The sequence below is a fragment of the Colobus angolensis genome, unplaced genomic scaffold, assembly GCF_000951035.1.
Source record: "Colobus angolensis palliatus isolate OR3802 unplaced genomic scaffold, Cang.pa_1.0 Scaffold217, whole genome shotgun sequence".
NCBI classification, from domain to species: domain Eukaryota; kingdom Metazoa; phylum Chordata; class Mammalia; order Primates; family Cercopithecidae; genus Colobus; species Colobus angolensis.
The window spans coordinates 2,858,898-2,875,132 of record NW_012115344.1 but is presented as its reverse complement, the minus strand read 5'-3'; the positions used below and the strand labels follow the sequence as shown (position 1 = coordinate 2,875,132).

The window sequence follows — 16,235 nt, the reverse complement described above, 5'->3', positions numbered from 1 at the left end:
AAAAAAGAGAGAGAGAGAGAAAGAGAGAGAGAGAGAGAGAGAGAGAGAGAGAGAGAGAGAGAGAGAAAGACAGAGAGAGCAAGAGAGCGAGAACTAGTGACCAAGATTTAAATCTTAAGTTATTTTTTGTTATTTAGTTTGGGAATTGGTAGGTATATAAGTTCAGGTCCATATGGGCAAGTCAGGATATGTTTGGTCTATTGATTTATTTGTAAGTTCCAAGTAAGGACTCTGCATCCCCTTAATTTTAGAATTGCATATATTCTTTGAGATTTGTTTGTTTGTTTTGTTTTGTTTCATTTTGTTTTTGTTTTCGTTTTGAGGCAGTCTCCTTCTGTTGCCCTGGCTGGAGTGCAGTGACACGACCTTGGTTCACTGCAGTCTCCGCCTTCTGAGTTCAAATGATTCTCAACCTCTTAAGTAGCTGGGATTACAGGCGTGTGCCACCACAACTGGCTAGTTTTCGTATTTTTAGTAAAGATGGGGTCTCACAATATTGACCAGGCTGGTCTTGAACACCTGGCCTCAAGTGATCTGCCCGCTTTGGCCTCCCAAAGTGCTGGGATTACAGGTGTGAGCCACCACATCTGGCATTTGATGTTTTATTTTAATGATTGTGATTTTAGAACATGATTTTTTCCCCACCACTTGGAAAATACAGAAGAGTACTTAAAACTGAAATAACTGCCACTCATTATTATACTCTTCAGAAACAGGTACCATAAACATCTTGGTGGTCTTTCTTAAGTATACATTTCTTTCCTTTTTTCTGAATTAGGGTTATACTGACATAGTTCTTGCTCTTTTCTCTTAGTCATGTAGCCTAAGAATCTTTCCATGACATTAAATATTCTTTGAAAAATGGTTTTTAATGGGAGCATTATATTCCAAAGTTTGTATATTCAATAAAGTATTTAATCATTCTCTTACTAAGGGATTTTTTATTGTTTCCATTTTTCTCCACAATTATATGTTTTTGGAGCTTACAAGTCTTTCATATGAATCGCTGGCTGCATTATTTATTTGGTTGGCATAGACTCATAAAAATATAATTTTTGAGTACGATCACCTTTAAAGCTATTAATGTATACTTAGTGCCAATCTCCTTTCCTGGAACGTGTTGTCGTATACACTCTCACCAGTAGGCTGAGGGAGTGTTTGTACTGTTTCACTTTTGATAGTACTTTGCATTATCCAATTCAAAGAAGTACACAAACTTTATAATAATTTTATAGTCTAAAGCTTTCTTTCATTGCCAGTGATTCTTGTGTCATTATAACTCTGAGTGTGGTAGCTTCAAGCATTGAATAAGTAACAGACTTTAATATCACATATGGCTACTAGTCCGGCCCTAATTTTTTTTTTTCCAAGTGATTACCTTTCACCTCTTCTTAATTATCTTCTCTATCAGTTTAGAAACATTCTTTCAAACTGTCATTTCTCTCTCCCTAAAGGAAAAGTATCCTATCAAAATGATTGGGATTCCCTTACATGTATAAGTTATTATAGAAAGAGTTGAGAGTATTTAATCTCCCATTAGGAAAATAGCATTATTCTATCTTTTTAATAGGTACTTTTTGTATATGTTTTGAATTTAAAGTGAATAATTTCTTTTCTTTCATGATGTTGCCAAACTAATATTTCTGGTATATCAAAAAGTGAATTATTTATTAATTACATCCAGCTAGTTAAAATAATTTTTAAGAGTCTTATAGTTGATGTTTTCAAGTCTTCTGGCATGTATGTATATCATCTAAAAATAATGGAGAAAGTATCTCCTTCCCAATAATTACATGTTTTATTTTAGATGCATGTTACTGCAGTTGCCAGAAACTTCCAGGATAATGGTAAGTAAAAATGTTAATAGCGGGTATTCTTATCTTGTTCCTATCCCTAACAGGAATACCTCTACTTCTGAACTAATCAGATATTTCTGATAATGTTAAGAAATTATTCTCTTTCTTATTTTACAAGATTTAAAAAAAATTATGAATACTTGAACAATAATTTTATCTTCTTAATCAACTGAAATCATCATGTTTTTTAAAATAAAATAACTAGTACATTAATATTTCTACTCCATGAGATGGTTCATATAATATAAAAATTCTCTTTTATTTGAATTTTAAATAACTCACTGGCAAAACTTATTCTGGTTAACTATTGAGTTAAAATGTATACAAACATGTGTTGGTCATTAGTCTAGTGATATTTTAAATTTTTATTTATCACTTGACATAATTTTATTAATGAGTATTTCCTTGGTATTTTGGGGGATGTATCTTTTTAAAGCAGAGCATAGTTTTGGCTTGAGGAAGTTAAAAATACAGCACTGTGGCACATCAACTATTTAAACTGAAAAACAGCAGGTGCAAGAAAGATCATTCTGACCTTTCAGTTGTTTCCCAAAAGCAGAAGACTAAATTCCCACGGTAAAGACACTCACTCTATACAAGAAGGAAAAGCAATATCCTTAGCTTCAAAGAGAAGTTGAGACTAAGAGGATTCTGTACATACCTTGTTAGAATAACTCTTGTCTTTTAAGCCTCCCATTTTCACAGTTTACTATTGTTTGTCTAATTCAGTAGCTAAGTAACTGGCTAACTGCTTTTTTGAGTCTTCATTTTCTTTGAGGGCTCCAGTTCCATGGGAAACTATTAAGCTTTTCTCTTGTTAATCTATTTTACATCAATTTAATTCTTAGTCCTGGCTGGTACCCTAAGAAGATGGAGGTGGAGTTTTTCTGCCACTACAGTCTTTTGTCCACATTTCAGTGTGTATCTTTTTATGAGGGAGATTGTATAACACGGTATTTGGAGCCAGGTACATGAGGGCTTAAAGCTCTTTCTCATTCCATTTTTGTAAACTCCAGTTTCTTTGTGTATAAATGAAGGATGAAGGTAAATAATCCCCTTGTAACAGCGTTGTTGCAAGAGTGAAAGGAGCTAATATGTGTAATGTGCTTTGTTGTGTTTCAGGCTTCTGTTAAAGCTCAGGAAAGTTGTAGTGAGAGTTGTTAAAATGATTACCTGAAATAGTACAGAAGGTGATTACAAGTTTGGCCTTCAGAGTATGACAGAATTGAGTTCAAATTTCACCTCTACCATTTCTTAGCTCTGTGTCCTTGGTTACAAATAATCAATCCATTTTAAAAAGGAAAATAATATCTATCTCATATCTTCGAGGTTTTAATGAACTATTGCTATGCAGATGATTAACACATTTGTCCTCAATGACTGTTCCTGCTACGTGAGAATGTTTTAACTAATATGAATTTATTGTGATGACTGCTGTTATACATAATCTTGTTTTGTATGTGGTTATAAAGACTATACATACATATGTATTTGTATATACATATATATGAAGGAATTTGAAAGTAGTGGTTACTTTTTAAAATTGCAGATTTTTAAATCTTTTTTTATTAATGAAGTAATGAATGAAAACACATTTTCTTTCTAGTTCCTAGGTATTTTTATATTTTTTGGTCATTGTAGCCAGATTATTGCTACTCAATTAGCAATAATTATGTTACGTTACATATTTTTATCACCAATACTTTACATCATGTCTTAAAAATACATTTACAATAATTATTTAAGTTTACTTCAGTAATTTTAATACTGTAATTTCTTTTTAAGCTTTTTATTTTGTTTAACTCCTCATTAGTTAGAATATGTTTTGGTTGATACTTTCATAATGACAGAATGGCTATCTTTTCTAAAATTTTGGATATCCAAAAATTATTTTATTTTCTTCTTACATGAACAAAATACCTGACTAAATATAAACTTCTTAAGTTGCAGTTTTTTTCTCAAATAGACTTGGTATTCCATTATCTCAAGTTTCTGTCACATAGATTCTCTAATTTTTTAATTGATTTTGTTAATTTAGTAGAAAATCTAAGTTAAAATACTTGCTCAATACTTTAAGATTGTTTCTTTTTCCTTATAATCAAAAAGATTCACTAAGGTGCTTTTAAACACAAGCAACGCTCTTTACTTTTTCCTGTCTCATAGTGAGCGCACTCAATCTGCATTATTCATCCTCCAACTTCCCACTTCTCCAAAGATGAGCTTAATAAAGTCATTGATTGTATTTTCTATTCTAGTTTTAAAAAACCTGTCATACTTGAGTTGTATCTCTGTTCTCCACATCTAACTAGTTTTCGGTCTTTCCATGTACTGAGAACAAATCCTTCTTCAATATGTTCTCTACTTTACTGATTTATTTTCACCTAGTGTGAGTCCCTTTTGTTGTGACCGATGTGGATTTTAATTTGCTGTTGAAACTTTAGCTTCTTATTTTATTTTATTTTTATCATACTTCCTCTTGTCAATACCTTTTCTTCATGTCACATGTTTAATCTCATTCTGGTATCTCATCTCAAACGTCTTTCGCATATTTTGCTTTCATCTCAGCCTAACCTTGACCCTTGACTTTCTGCTGCTATTTCCTCTCCATATTTTCCATTTGTTTTATGAGTTCAAACTTTTCTGACATTTTGTTTTTTGGCCCCTGCATTTTGTCAGCAACTGCCTAGTACTGAACCTGAAAGTGGGATACTCCAGTTGAAATTAACACATACTGCCTTAGAACTTTTGAAAAAGTTAAAATATTTATAAAAAGCTTCATATTTAAGCAGTTATGCATTGATAGCTGAAAAGTTCTTTGTGTGTGTGTGTGTGTGTGTGTGTGTATTTCCCATTTTTTCCATGTTGAAAGCTTGGTGCTTTTGATATGGTATCTGACAACCTTCCTCATTAAATACATAAATCATTAACAGAAGTATAATTATTCTGAGTCTTTACAAAAAAAATTCTCCTTCCTTTCTTCTGGAGTAGTTTTAGTTTATGAACTTTTTGTTTGTTCTCATCTTTAATTACTTCTGGCGCAGTGGCTCATGCCTGTAATCCCAGCACTTTGGGAGGCCGAGGTAGGTGGATCACGAAGTCAAGAGATCAAGACTATCCTGGCCAACATGGTGAAACTCTGTCTCTACTAAAAATACAAAAAGTAGCTGGGCATGGTGGTGCACGCCTGTAGTCCTAGCTACTCAGGAGGCTGAGGCAGGAGAATCGGATGAACTCGGGAAGCAAAGCCTGCAGTGAGCCGAGATCATGCCACTCTACTCCAGCCTGGCGACAAAGCGAGACTCTGTCAAAAAAAAACCCACAAAAAACAAAAAACAAAAACACATCTACGGAATCATTGTTCACCAAGGCTTTTGGTGCTTATCTGTCCTTTGGTTCTTTCCCTGTGTTCAGGTCAAATTCCTGGGACGGACTGCAGAAATCTTTAATAGGTGCGGTTGACAACTCAAGATCCCAGGATTTAGCAGGTTTTTGTCTAATGCAGCTGCCACGATAGAGGTGGGACATGATTCCCTGGCACTATGTATCTAAGTCCGTGCATAAAATTTCTAACAGACTTCTTGACCTTCCCATCCCTCCACTGTAGAGCTTTACTTTAGAGTCCCAGGACCAGCCAAGTGTAGCATTACCTTCCTACACCCCACTTTCAACTGGAAGGAATATTTTATGCACGTATATGGAAAGATCAGAGCTGGGACACAGAGCACTTGTAAAAATTAACATTTATGTAGCAGAGAGGTAGCTGGGGTCAGGAGGTAAGGGAGGGATTAAATATCTTTCTACCTTCTATTATGAGCAAAGGACTGATTTGTTTTATAGACAGTAGGGGTAGACTACTGATTTTTAAATTTACCTCAATTAACTTTTCTCAACTTTAGAATTAATTGGAATTAGTTCTAGATGCCAGTAAGCTTATTTTCCAGTCTTTGTTCTCCCTATTATTAAGAATTTCATCTTTTTTGTGTGTGCTTTGACTTCATTTCTGAGAGACAACACTGTGGGTTGCTAACATATTGCTATTTCAGACAAAAACTGAGCTATTACACAAAATTTTCAAGGTATGAGTTTAACAACAACAAAAAACTTTTGTGAGCAATATGACAAATGGAAATGTAAGTATACTGGAAAAGAGAAAAGAGGCCATTATTCTTTTATGGAGTACAAATGACCACATTTTGACAATTTTCCCTCTTTTCTGTTTAATATATCCAGTACTGGCAAAAACAGCCTGATGAAAATATCTCAGAGATCAGCATTCTCTTTTTCCCATGTAAGGGTAATATCTTCCCCATTTCTCCAGGTCTCCTGCTTCTAGACAATTTTATTATTTACCATTTATCAAAGCGCTACAGCAATGTACACTTATAGAACACAGAAAGGATATGTTGCCTGACTACCTCTTTCCCATGAGTATGCATACTCCTGCCCTACAAAAGACCAGCCAATAATGGTTTTGTAGTCTGGAGTGAGGAATTGGTGGGCAGGGACTATACTAGGGGTTACAAGCTCATAAGCCTATAGGGACTATGCAGATAAAATTACTGAGCAAATAAGATTTAGTACCTGCTTGTTAAATACATTTGAATAGTTTTCATTAGCAAAAATAAATATGTTCTTTCATTTTTTTCATAACCTGACTCTCTTGATATCTCTTTTATTTTCTCACTTTTGATAGAATTATGACTTTAGAGAAATGTGTTCCAAATATAAGAAGACAATACGGAAAGCATGATAACAAATGATAAGAGTCATTTGTTGCAATTTATACATTTATATAATAGGGAGTGGTTGGAAATTTGAATATTTCAGGAAACAGGGTCTTAAATGCTGGCAAAAGTTTTAAATTAGATTGTGTGGGTTATTGTTAAAATATAATTTACTTAGGGGCTAAATTTGACCACACGTGGTCTCTGAAACATAGTTTCTTTTGGTGGGAATTTTTTACATGTTGATTCTGAGATTATTGCTGATTGCTATCTCATCTATTCGACTTTTAGTCCATATCTAAGGTAGGGCTAGGCAACCAAAGTTTAAAAGCTCTGCAAATAATTCTTATGCTCATCTGAGTTGGAAGTGACTGGTATAGGCAGTTGGTTAGGGTGGATGTGTTCCTTCTACTCACAGAACCTTACCCTTCAAAGAAATGGTTTTTTTAGTAGCAGCCAATCCATACAGATTGGCAGCTACCTGATTCTTGCCTGTTGGGAGGCAAGAATTCGGCTGAGGGGCATAAGGCACAGGAGAGACCAAGGCAAGTTTCAGATAGAGTAGTATTGAAAGTTTATTAAAAGGTTTTAGAGCAGGAATGAAAGGAAGTAAGGTACAATTGAAAGAGGGCCAAGTGGGCAACTTGAGAGATCCAAGTGCACTTGACATGGGGTTTTAAACATTGGTATGGTTCTGGGGTTAGTGTCTCTCCTCCCTTGATTTTTCCTTGGGGTAGGCTATCTGCAAACGCAGTGCCCTGCCAGCACCTGGGAGGAGCTACATGTGCAGTATGTTTACTGAAGTTGTGCATATGCTCATTTAGGTGTTTTTCCCTTACCAGTTGAACATTCCTAGAGAAAAGTCATATCCCAGTTAAACCCCACCATTTTGCCTCTTAGTGCACATGCTTGCGCCCACTTGCCCAACTCCTGAGATCTTACTGGGAAGCTGCTGATCACCAGCTTCAGGTGTTTTCTGTCTATTGAGAGACTGCCTTTTGCTGGCACTGGCTGTGACCAATTATGGTTTTAAAGAGACAGTTTAACAACTACCTAACCATAATCTGGTGGTCGTCTGATATTCCTGGGTGGGTAGCCCTCTCCTGCCGTGCTCGTGTCTGCCTAGCTGCCTACACTAACAGTTTGCCCTCTAAGAGTGAGAGCAACAACACACCCTTGATAAGGTTCATTTGCCTATATGGCTGAGGACATCTGTGGATGTAATCCATGATCACAGGGAGGCAGCTTGTTCAGAATGCTTGAACCACATCAGTTGCCACATGTCATATCCAAGGTAAGACTATGCTAGTAAGATGGGGATGATCTTGATATAGATAGAAAAGGCCCTTCTGTACAGTCCAAGATGTGAAAAACTTGACCCTAGACTATATATGATTTTGTAAAACAAGGGAAATTAGTCAGATATTCCCATCTTTCAACAAGGAGCACTTAAATTCTTTCAACATTTTTGACTTGATCATGTTCACTTAGAAATCTTCTAATGACTAAGTATATTTTATAGAAACTTTATTATCTGGCAGAGACCAAATAATGCAAGCAATCTAGTCACTGGAAAGCCATCTTCCTTTATTATAGGTTTAATGACTGCAATTGGGGGTATGAATCAGTCTTCTGTGAGCTTCGATAACATAACCCAGACTTCAAGATCCTTATCAGCTCCAAAGACACTGGCAAAATGCAGTTCTCTGGCTTCCAGCATTGAAGAACAAACCCTTGATGGCTCTGTAAAGCTCAGTTTTGGGAAGGAGGATGGAAGTGCGCTTGTTCATCTATCATAGCACTCCTTAGCATTTTCTAATTTCAAATCCAAATTGGGAAAATTGACTTTTAAACTGTTTTGATGGAAAATTTTATCTGTGATCCAAAGTCTTCAGCATTTTTCCTTATATTTTTTCAAGATGTGAAAACTGAGTTAAGAAATCTGTTGAGTTTCCATGGAAATAGTGCCAATTAATTATTTTTTTCTTCCTTAGGAAAATTCCTTGACTTAGCAATAATGTAACTTTCTGGCAATCCCTTGACAGTCTTAAACTTAGTGCACTTGAAATGCTTATATTTTCAATGGGAAAATAGTTGAACCTCGTAATCCCTTTTCCCTCCAGCATATAGAGGAAGAATTAAATAATAATTTCTATTTACCTTCTTTAGAGAACTTGTCTAGTCCCTTTAGAAAATCTTGCCTCTGACAAACATTATATAAAAGGCCCTTTTTATTGTTTTCTACCAAATAAAGAGATTATCACTGGTGAAGTATGTACTGCTTTTCCTAGTACACCATGAAATCCCAGGATATTTGAAGAATATTCATTAATTAGGTAATAAGCAGTTTTCATTGCCTAGTATGTTACATGGACTGAATGGTCACAATATCTGCAACAGTTTAGAGAAATACGGTTGGATGAAATCAGCCTTTTTAGGTATTTAGGTACTTAATTCTTTTATTTCTAAATATTCCAAAGTATTCCTAATTATCTTTTTTTCATGCTAACTGCTGATTTCCTGTACACTATAGTCATCAGGGAGGTTTTTAGAGAAACATTTGGTAAGGATTGATGTTCCCTTAGTCCTTACAAATAAAACAATGTTCTGTTCCATTCTGGTACATTACTGATATCCAGAAATAAAGGAATCTAAGAAAACTGCTCTAAGATGACTAATCAAAAATATCATCAATAAGTTGGACTTAAGTATGTACAGAGAAAAAATATTACAGACAAAATATGATTAAAATGTTAGTGTCTGAGTCCCCACAGAATTTTAAAAAAATCTAGTGGTAATTGACCTTGATTATGTAAATTAGGTAACAAGATATAGACAGATAGTAATCAATACAATATTGCATAATTAGGTCCTCGTTTCCCTTTACCACACTCTCCTCCCCTTTTTCTGTGTGCAGATGGGTACTAGTTGTCTACACAAGGTAGAATAATGATAGGGCTGTACTAAGCTTAACAGATACTAGCAGCCCTTCCAGGCATTGCTCTCTGTGGGATGGCCAGAAGGATAATTGATATAATCAAACATTCAAAGGATCTCTTCATTACACTTGATACTCATCACTTTCCTTCATCTCCTGTGGCCCTCTTTGCATTTTCCCCTTACTTCTAACATAATTTAATTAAAAACATCGTAATTGAATAACTTATAAGAAAAACACTTCAGGGATTTTTCTCTTAAAAAGCTCAAAGCATCTCCTCTCTTCATTCTTTCCAAAGCTCTGTGAGGTACGTAGGGGAAGCCAGGTAGAAATAATCTTACCTACTTCGTTTAATTCTTTAGTAGCTCTTCTGATCCTAATTGTACAATGATCTCACATGGAGCTTTGCATTTATTTCTTGAGAGAGCTGAAGGCACAGTGGGAGGATAATAGTAGACTTAAAAAGGATCTATCTTCCTCCTTAAATATGAAATCACTAAAAATGGAAAACTGTCAAATAAAGAGTTTTTTGCATGTAAATTTACAAGCAGTGTATTCAAGTGTTTCATGAGAGAATAAAAGTTCAGCTTCATCATGTGTTGCATTCAAACACCATGTATTAATTGGAAGAATGATCTAAGTACCACCTTGCTCTTGTGAAATAATGCCACTTGAAGTGATGGGTGAGGGTTACCCATTTAAGAATGAACCTTTGTTTGAAGGATGATTCATAATGTCCTAGGAGTAGGTTCATTGAGGGTCTGTATTTAATAGTTCAGTGGGTGTTAGAATTTGGTGCAATCCATTCCCAGCCATCATTAAAATTGCAAAAAAGGAGCCTGACTTAGTAGTTGCTGTGAAATAATATCCTGGTTTTATTCCAGTGTCCCTCTCAACAATTTAGTGGCACCAATTTCAAGGAAATATTAATTTGGACTGAAGTTATTTCAAAGATGGGCCTGTATATACACATTCGTTATCATAGGCAGCTAATGTTACCCCCACCTCTGCCACCTTTAATGTTTTTCATTTTTGAATGTTGAATAAGGCCTTATTGTCAGATTAAAAAATCATAATAAAAATTCTGCTAGAGTCTCTCTTTTCAGTAGAAGACAAACATTTCAGGGAAAACTGGAGGCAGAAAATATTCTGTCTGTGGAAGATGTTTCTGTGGCTACAGTTTTCAGCTTTTCTCTGCATAACGAATAATTTGTTCGACAAATGTTAGACCAAGTGCTGAAGGCAAGAGAACAGTTGAAAAGGATGCAATCTGTGGTTGGCATTGAGTGCAAACCATAGAAAACTCACGCTAGCCCCTTTCTTTGGAGGAATCAAATCATTTGCCACTCCTACCAAGTTAGGTTCCAGAGGCTTCCCTTACAGGTCTATGAAAACATGGCCTCTGATGCATCTTAGAGAAGTTTTCTTACTTGATCTTCCTGGAACCCTCAGGATAACATTGACAACACTACCACAAACATTCTGACAAGGCCATTTCATGCCTTTGTTAATTAAAATAATTTTCTTGTATTAACTGTATTATGGCAAAATTATATTGTGTGAGATTGAGAGTAAAATTTATAAAGCACACAATTACATACTTCTGTCCTAGGAGGCTTTATTCAGTATTCATATGATTTCTTGATATTTTACTTAGAAATTACTAAATAGACTGAAGTTAGTGTTAGTACCTTGTTTCTTAGGAAGACCACGGAACTTGTCATCATCAGATTGTCTTTTGGCTGTCTTTTGTTGAAACACTGTAAAAAATAAAGAACATATTATTTACTGAACATAAACGTTCAAAAAATCCATACTGTAGAAGTCTCCAGGAAGCCAGAATGCAATATGTCATTTTCCTGAGTATCAGTTCCTGCACTGTATTATTTTTGAGTAGGAAGATTATCAAATTTACAATTTTCTCATTTGTGCAGCTTATCAGTCATTTCAGAAAGCATTTTCATTCAGTAGAGTAGTATAATGCTGATGGAATGCCTCATTGAACTATTTAAATCAAGATATGATTCCATTTTGATATCAGGTAAGAATAAAAGCTGCATTATGTTAAAAGCGATAAATGTTAAAAATCATATGAAAAATTTCATTTGCACAGAAATTACCCATGCTGACTTTTTGATGATAAGCAAGGATAATGACTCTTGTATTTCACAGATGTAATAATAAAAAAGACACTTTATTCTTGCATCATCTATCTAGACACAGACCTATTAAAACAGCTTATTCGAATTACTTCATTATCTGAAAAGTGCTTTGTTCTCATTTATTATTTCTCACATGAAATTCTGGGAGACACGTCAGCATTACTCACCCCGTTTTGCAGATGAAAGATAAAATTGATTGTTTAATACTTACTGAGCACCCACAAAGTTCCATATAGCTTCTGGCATTTGTTAATAAAAAAGTCCAGACTCTTTACAACTTTACTTTAGAAAATGAACATCCCAGAGTTACATTTATTTTTTATGGGCAGTGTGAATTACAGGGTTGGGGAACTGGAAAAGGCTTTGGAGATTTAGTCCAACCTTATATGTTTATAGATGAGGGAGTTGGAAGTAACTAGCTTGTAAAAAGGCTAAGTAATTTTGCAATGATCTCAGAGTTGTTGTTAGCAGAGATGTGATTTGAACCCACAAGCCTTGAACTTCCATCTATTACTTGGTTCCTTACAGCACTGCTGCCTCTTTCCTTCCATAACTATTCTCTTATAAAGATAAAGAAGGAGATAGAGGGAGAGGATTAAAAGGCAACTTAGAACATTTCCAACACAGTTGTATCTCTTGTTCCTTTTAGCAGTTCGACAGAATTTCCTGGGATAATTGAGCTGAGGCCTGTGGGAGTGAATGTGTTTTAGCTGGATGGTGCTGGACCACTGTGATTGGCAGAAACATCCCAACAGTTACCCTAGATTTCTGTCTTTGGTTTTAATATTCTTTAAACCAATATAAGATCAAGGACATACCTGTGATTAACCCCAGAGACTTTTTTTAAATGAAATTTCCCCCTCATCTGATCAACAATTAGTTATTAAACATGTATAATTTGCCAGATGCTGTCAAGACAAAGAGTATTCCCTTCAACTGTGCTCTTTTAAACAGAAGAGGCAAAATATGTTTCAAAGTTTAATGTGTTTGAGAAAAAGTATACACATAAAATAATGTTTTTGGTTGAAAACCAGTTTTCTACTTCAAGTTAGTACATGGAAAACATGCTAAATATAACTAACTGGCAAGTTCTGGGTTTGTGGCTTACCTACATTTTTCCTAAAATAAAATATACTGAGGAATATATAGCATATGAATATATGTTAGGATATTAAAATAAGTGTTATAAGAGGTACTTGATTTTTCTATTTGCTAGTTTTAAAAGTCTTTAAAATGCAATGCTTTAAAAATTTTAATAACATGCAGTCTCTGTGCGTTTCTGCCAATATTGTTAAGATATAACTGAGAATGTTTAAGATGAAAAAGCTGGCATCATTAATATGGGAAATGACCTGAATCCAAAGATCCATGCAGACAGTAAATTCTTCAAATAAAAATTACATTAATTGATAAGTTTTTAAAATTCTGCTGAGGTTTGAAGCTACAAAGTACTTGGAAATGAAATTATTTTTCCAGCTTTTTGGCATTAATTTGTTACAAATCACTTTACACCCTATATGTTACTGGAATCCTTTTTGCTGACAACAAATGCTCAGCTTGTGTGAAATAACAGTAAATGTTAAACAAATAAATGCTCTCTTTCAGTTACTAGATTAAGAAGTTACAAGGAGTGTATGTATTATTGTCGCAATTTCACCAGGGCTTATATTCGGACAAGGGCAGAATATTGGGATGGGACAGTAGGATACTTTCTACTGAGTGGGGTGATTGTGAAAATGCTGATAATAGGACTCTTTAAAAGCAGACGTGTAGTAGGTCATGCCCACAGTTTAAAGGTTCCCTCTACCTGTTTTACCCACCTCTGAGTTCTCTTTTAATTCACCTGCAGCTGCACCCATACCTCCAGGTTCCCTTTCTCCCACCTACAGATGAGTTTCACTTTCTAAAAAGAAAACAACTAGCAATCAGCATATTGCCAAACACACTGTCTTCCCATCGCTTTCAGTTGAGGAGGTATTTTTAAATATGAGGCAACCTTGGGAAAAGACCTATTCTATCTTATTTTCTGAAGAAAGCACTAGCCCATCAAAATTATCACTGAAGCAAACACACCTGTCAAGGACACATATTCCATTAGCCTTATGAAAATAATAGATACAGGTAAAATTTCAGAATATGTTCATCTCTCTATTTTTACAGTTCCTAATAACTGAAACATTTAAAATTGCTTCAACTAGCAAAACCTTTGTTCTAAAAAACTTTATGTACTTTATATTTACCATGTTCAGCCACCCCACACCACCTTTACGAGAGGTAGATATAAAATCCATAACAGGGTGAGAACTGAGTGTAGGGTTATAGGTCACTCGGATTTATATACAAAAGTACATTGTTTTGTAAAGCAAGAGTTGTGGTGAGTTAGACAAGAATTTGTTTTAAACGTATTGTAACCAAAAAGTTGTATACCAGAATTCTAGCCAATTTGGCACAGAAGATGGGCTATAGTTTTCTTTTCATATCAACCACATGAGTGACATGGAAAACGGGTGTTTCTCTCTTTCTCCCCAACTCCCTTCTGGCCTTTATTTTCTTGTCAATAAAGTTAGGGCTTAGATGTGATGATCTCTAATGTTTCACTCAGCTCTAATATTCTGAGATGTTACCATCTTGTTTCCCAAGACACTCCAGGTCCAATGATGCTGGGAAAAATTATTAAGTGAGTATGAATTTAAGTAGAATGCTATGTTTTGAGGAAAACATTATTTATAACCTGGGGGCATAGACTAACATAAAAATGAGGAAGTTTTAAATCACAGGCCAGTGCTAATTTTTTATCATATATTGAGACAATCCTTTCCCTGTGTGTTTGAATTCTTAAAAAATTTACCACATAAATGTTCAAAACATGCTATCAAAGTAATTACGATATATGTCAACTTTGCTGACTCTCTCCCCCGTGAAATCTTATTTTTCTCCTCCTACCTAAAACTGAAATTTGAGAAGAAAGAAACATGAATGCATTATTAGTTGTTGTTACTACCTTTAAACATAAAAAGTCCAGACCAAACAAAACAATTTTTGAGGTTTAAAACAATCCCAAAGAATACAAATTTCCCAAATAACACCCTTTTTTATTTTAAATATTGGTGGAATGACTTCTGTAAAATTTTCTCTAGAATATGACATTGAATGGAAAAAATTAGCATATCATTAAATATTCAAAATGTTAAGCAAAGCAGAACTAGCAGAAGAGCAGAGGAGGAGGAGAAGGTGAAATTTAATGAGTTCACTCGCACTACTTATCTTTCCAGGCTGCATCTGCGAGAATATTTTTCATGTCAACCTCATTTGTGGTCTATTTCAAGAAAAGGGACCCTTCCATAGCTGCCCTTCTTAGAAAATCTGATAAAGCTTATTTTGAATTATTTCATAAGTGGCTATAGTGATTAAAACCTGTGCAATTAACAACAGCATTCGTTTTGTGAATGATAAACCACAGACCCCTTGATGGTTGTCCATGAGATGTGAAAAGTGAAATGTTATTTAGAGCTGTACAGCTATCATTGATGATAATGCTTGAAACTAGAGATTTTATATAAAATAAAATACATAGATTTGTGTTGTGCTCTGGGCTTTCAGGGGATGATACAGTACAGGGTGGTAGCAGTGTGTTTATTTTTCACCAAAACACCTTTCATTAGGTTGCTAACTACATAGCCAAGTCCTGAGGGTACAAAGGTAAATAAGACACAGTTGTAGTTTTCATATTGTCCTCTATTTTGGTGTGTTCATTTAAGTAAAGGTCAAATGTGCCATTAGTGCCTAATGATAAGAGGGAATAGGGATGAGGAACCATCAGGAAGGGCCAGAATCATAACTCAATCCTTGTAACTTTCTATTCTCCCTGACTTGTTTCCCCAATTTCCCAATTTATACTGTTTAAATCTAATCACAAAAGACACAATAAAGTAAAAAACAATCAATCAAGCAACCACAGTGTAAACAACCCCTTTGTCTAGCCAGCAAATACAGGAAACAGAATGTTTTTACCCTGTAAGCAGTCATATTGACTAATCTGAAGCTTAGAGGAAAGATGTGTGTGGGTAGCCTCTTTGCAAATCAGCAAGAGAGACTGAGTGCTCCAGTCAGTTCAAAGCCACCATTTAATTGTGCTAGCAGTACTTATAGGTTATTAACTTGAGAAACTTTATCAAATACAGGCCATTACATTTCAATGGGTACATTCAAGAAGGTGTGGACACAAATAGACAGCCACATCAGCCACATAGTATAAAAATCTTTCACCCGAAAGTAGTTTACCGCATGGCAGACATATGCAGGTGGAGTTGTGGCATTTTTTTTTTTAAGAAGAAACTGTAAATGGTCAGCCAGAACATATGAGATCACTGACATGGGTTACAGTTTACTATTCAGATAAGCAGAGATGGAAAGTTGGAAAACACATTGCCGCATGAAGGAAAATGGCGTAAAAATTCTAATTCGGTGGTGGTATTAATAAATGCTGGGCGGAGCAAGATGGCTGAATAGGAACAGCTCCAGTCTCCAACTCCCAGCGCGAAGGACACAGAAGACC

The 16,235-nt window shown here is 35.1% G+C and overlaps 1 protein-coding gene across 3 annotated transcripts in view; it reads right to left on the bottom strand.

Annotated features, from left to right (window-relative positions):
• Positions 1-16,235, bottom strand: part of BANK1 (B-cell scaffold protein with ankyrin repeats 1) — a 329,903-nt gene that overhangs the window by 24,833 nt on the left and 288,835 nt on the right. For all 3 annotated transcript variants that reach the window (XM_011943209.1, XM_011943211.1, XM_011943210.1), the window contains one exon: positions 11,210-11,278. In XM_011943209.1, the coding sequence (XP_011798599.1) occupies positions 11,210-11,278 (69 nt within the window). The remainder of the gene's footprint in view (positions 1-11,209; positions 11,279-16,235) is intronic.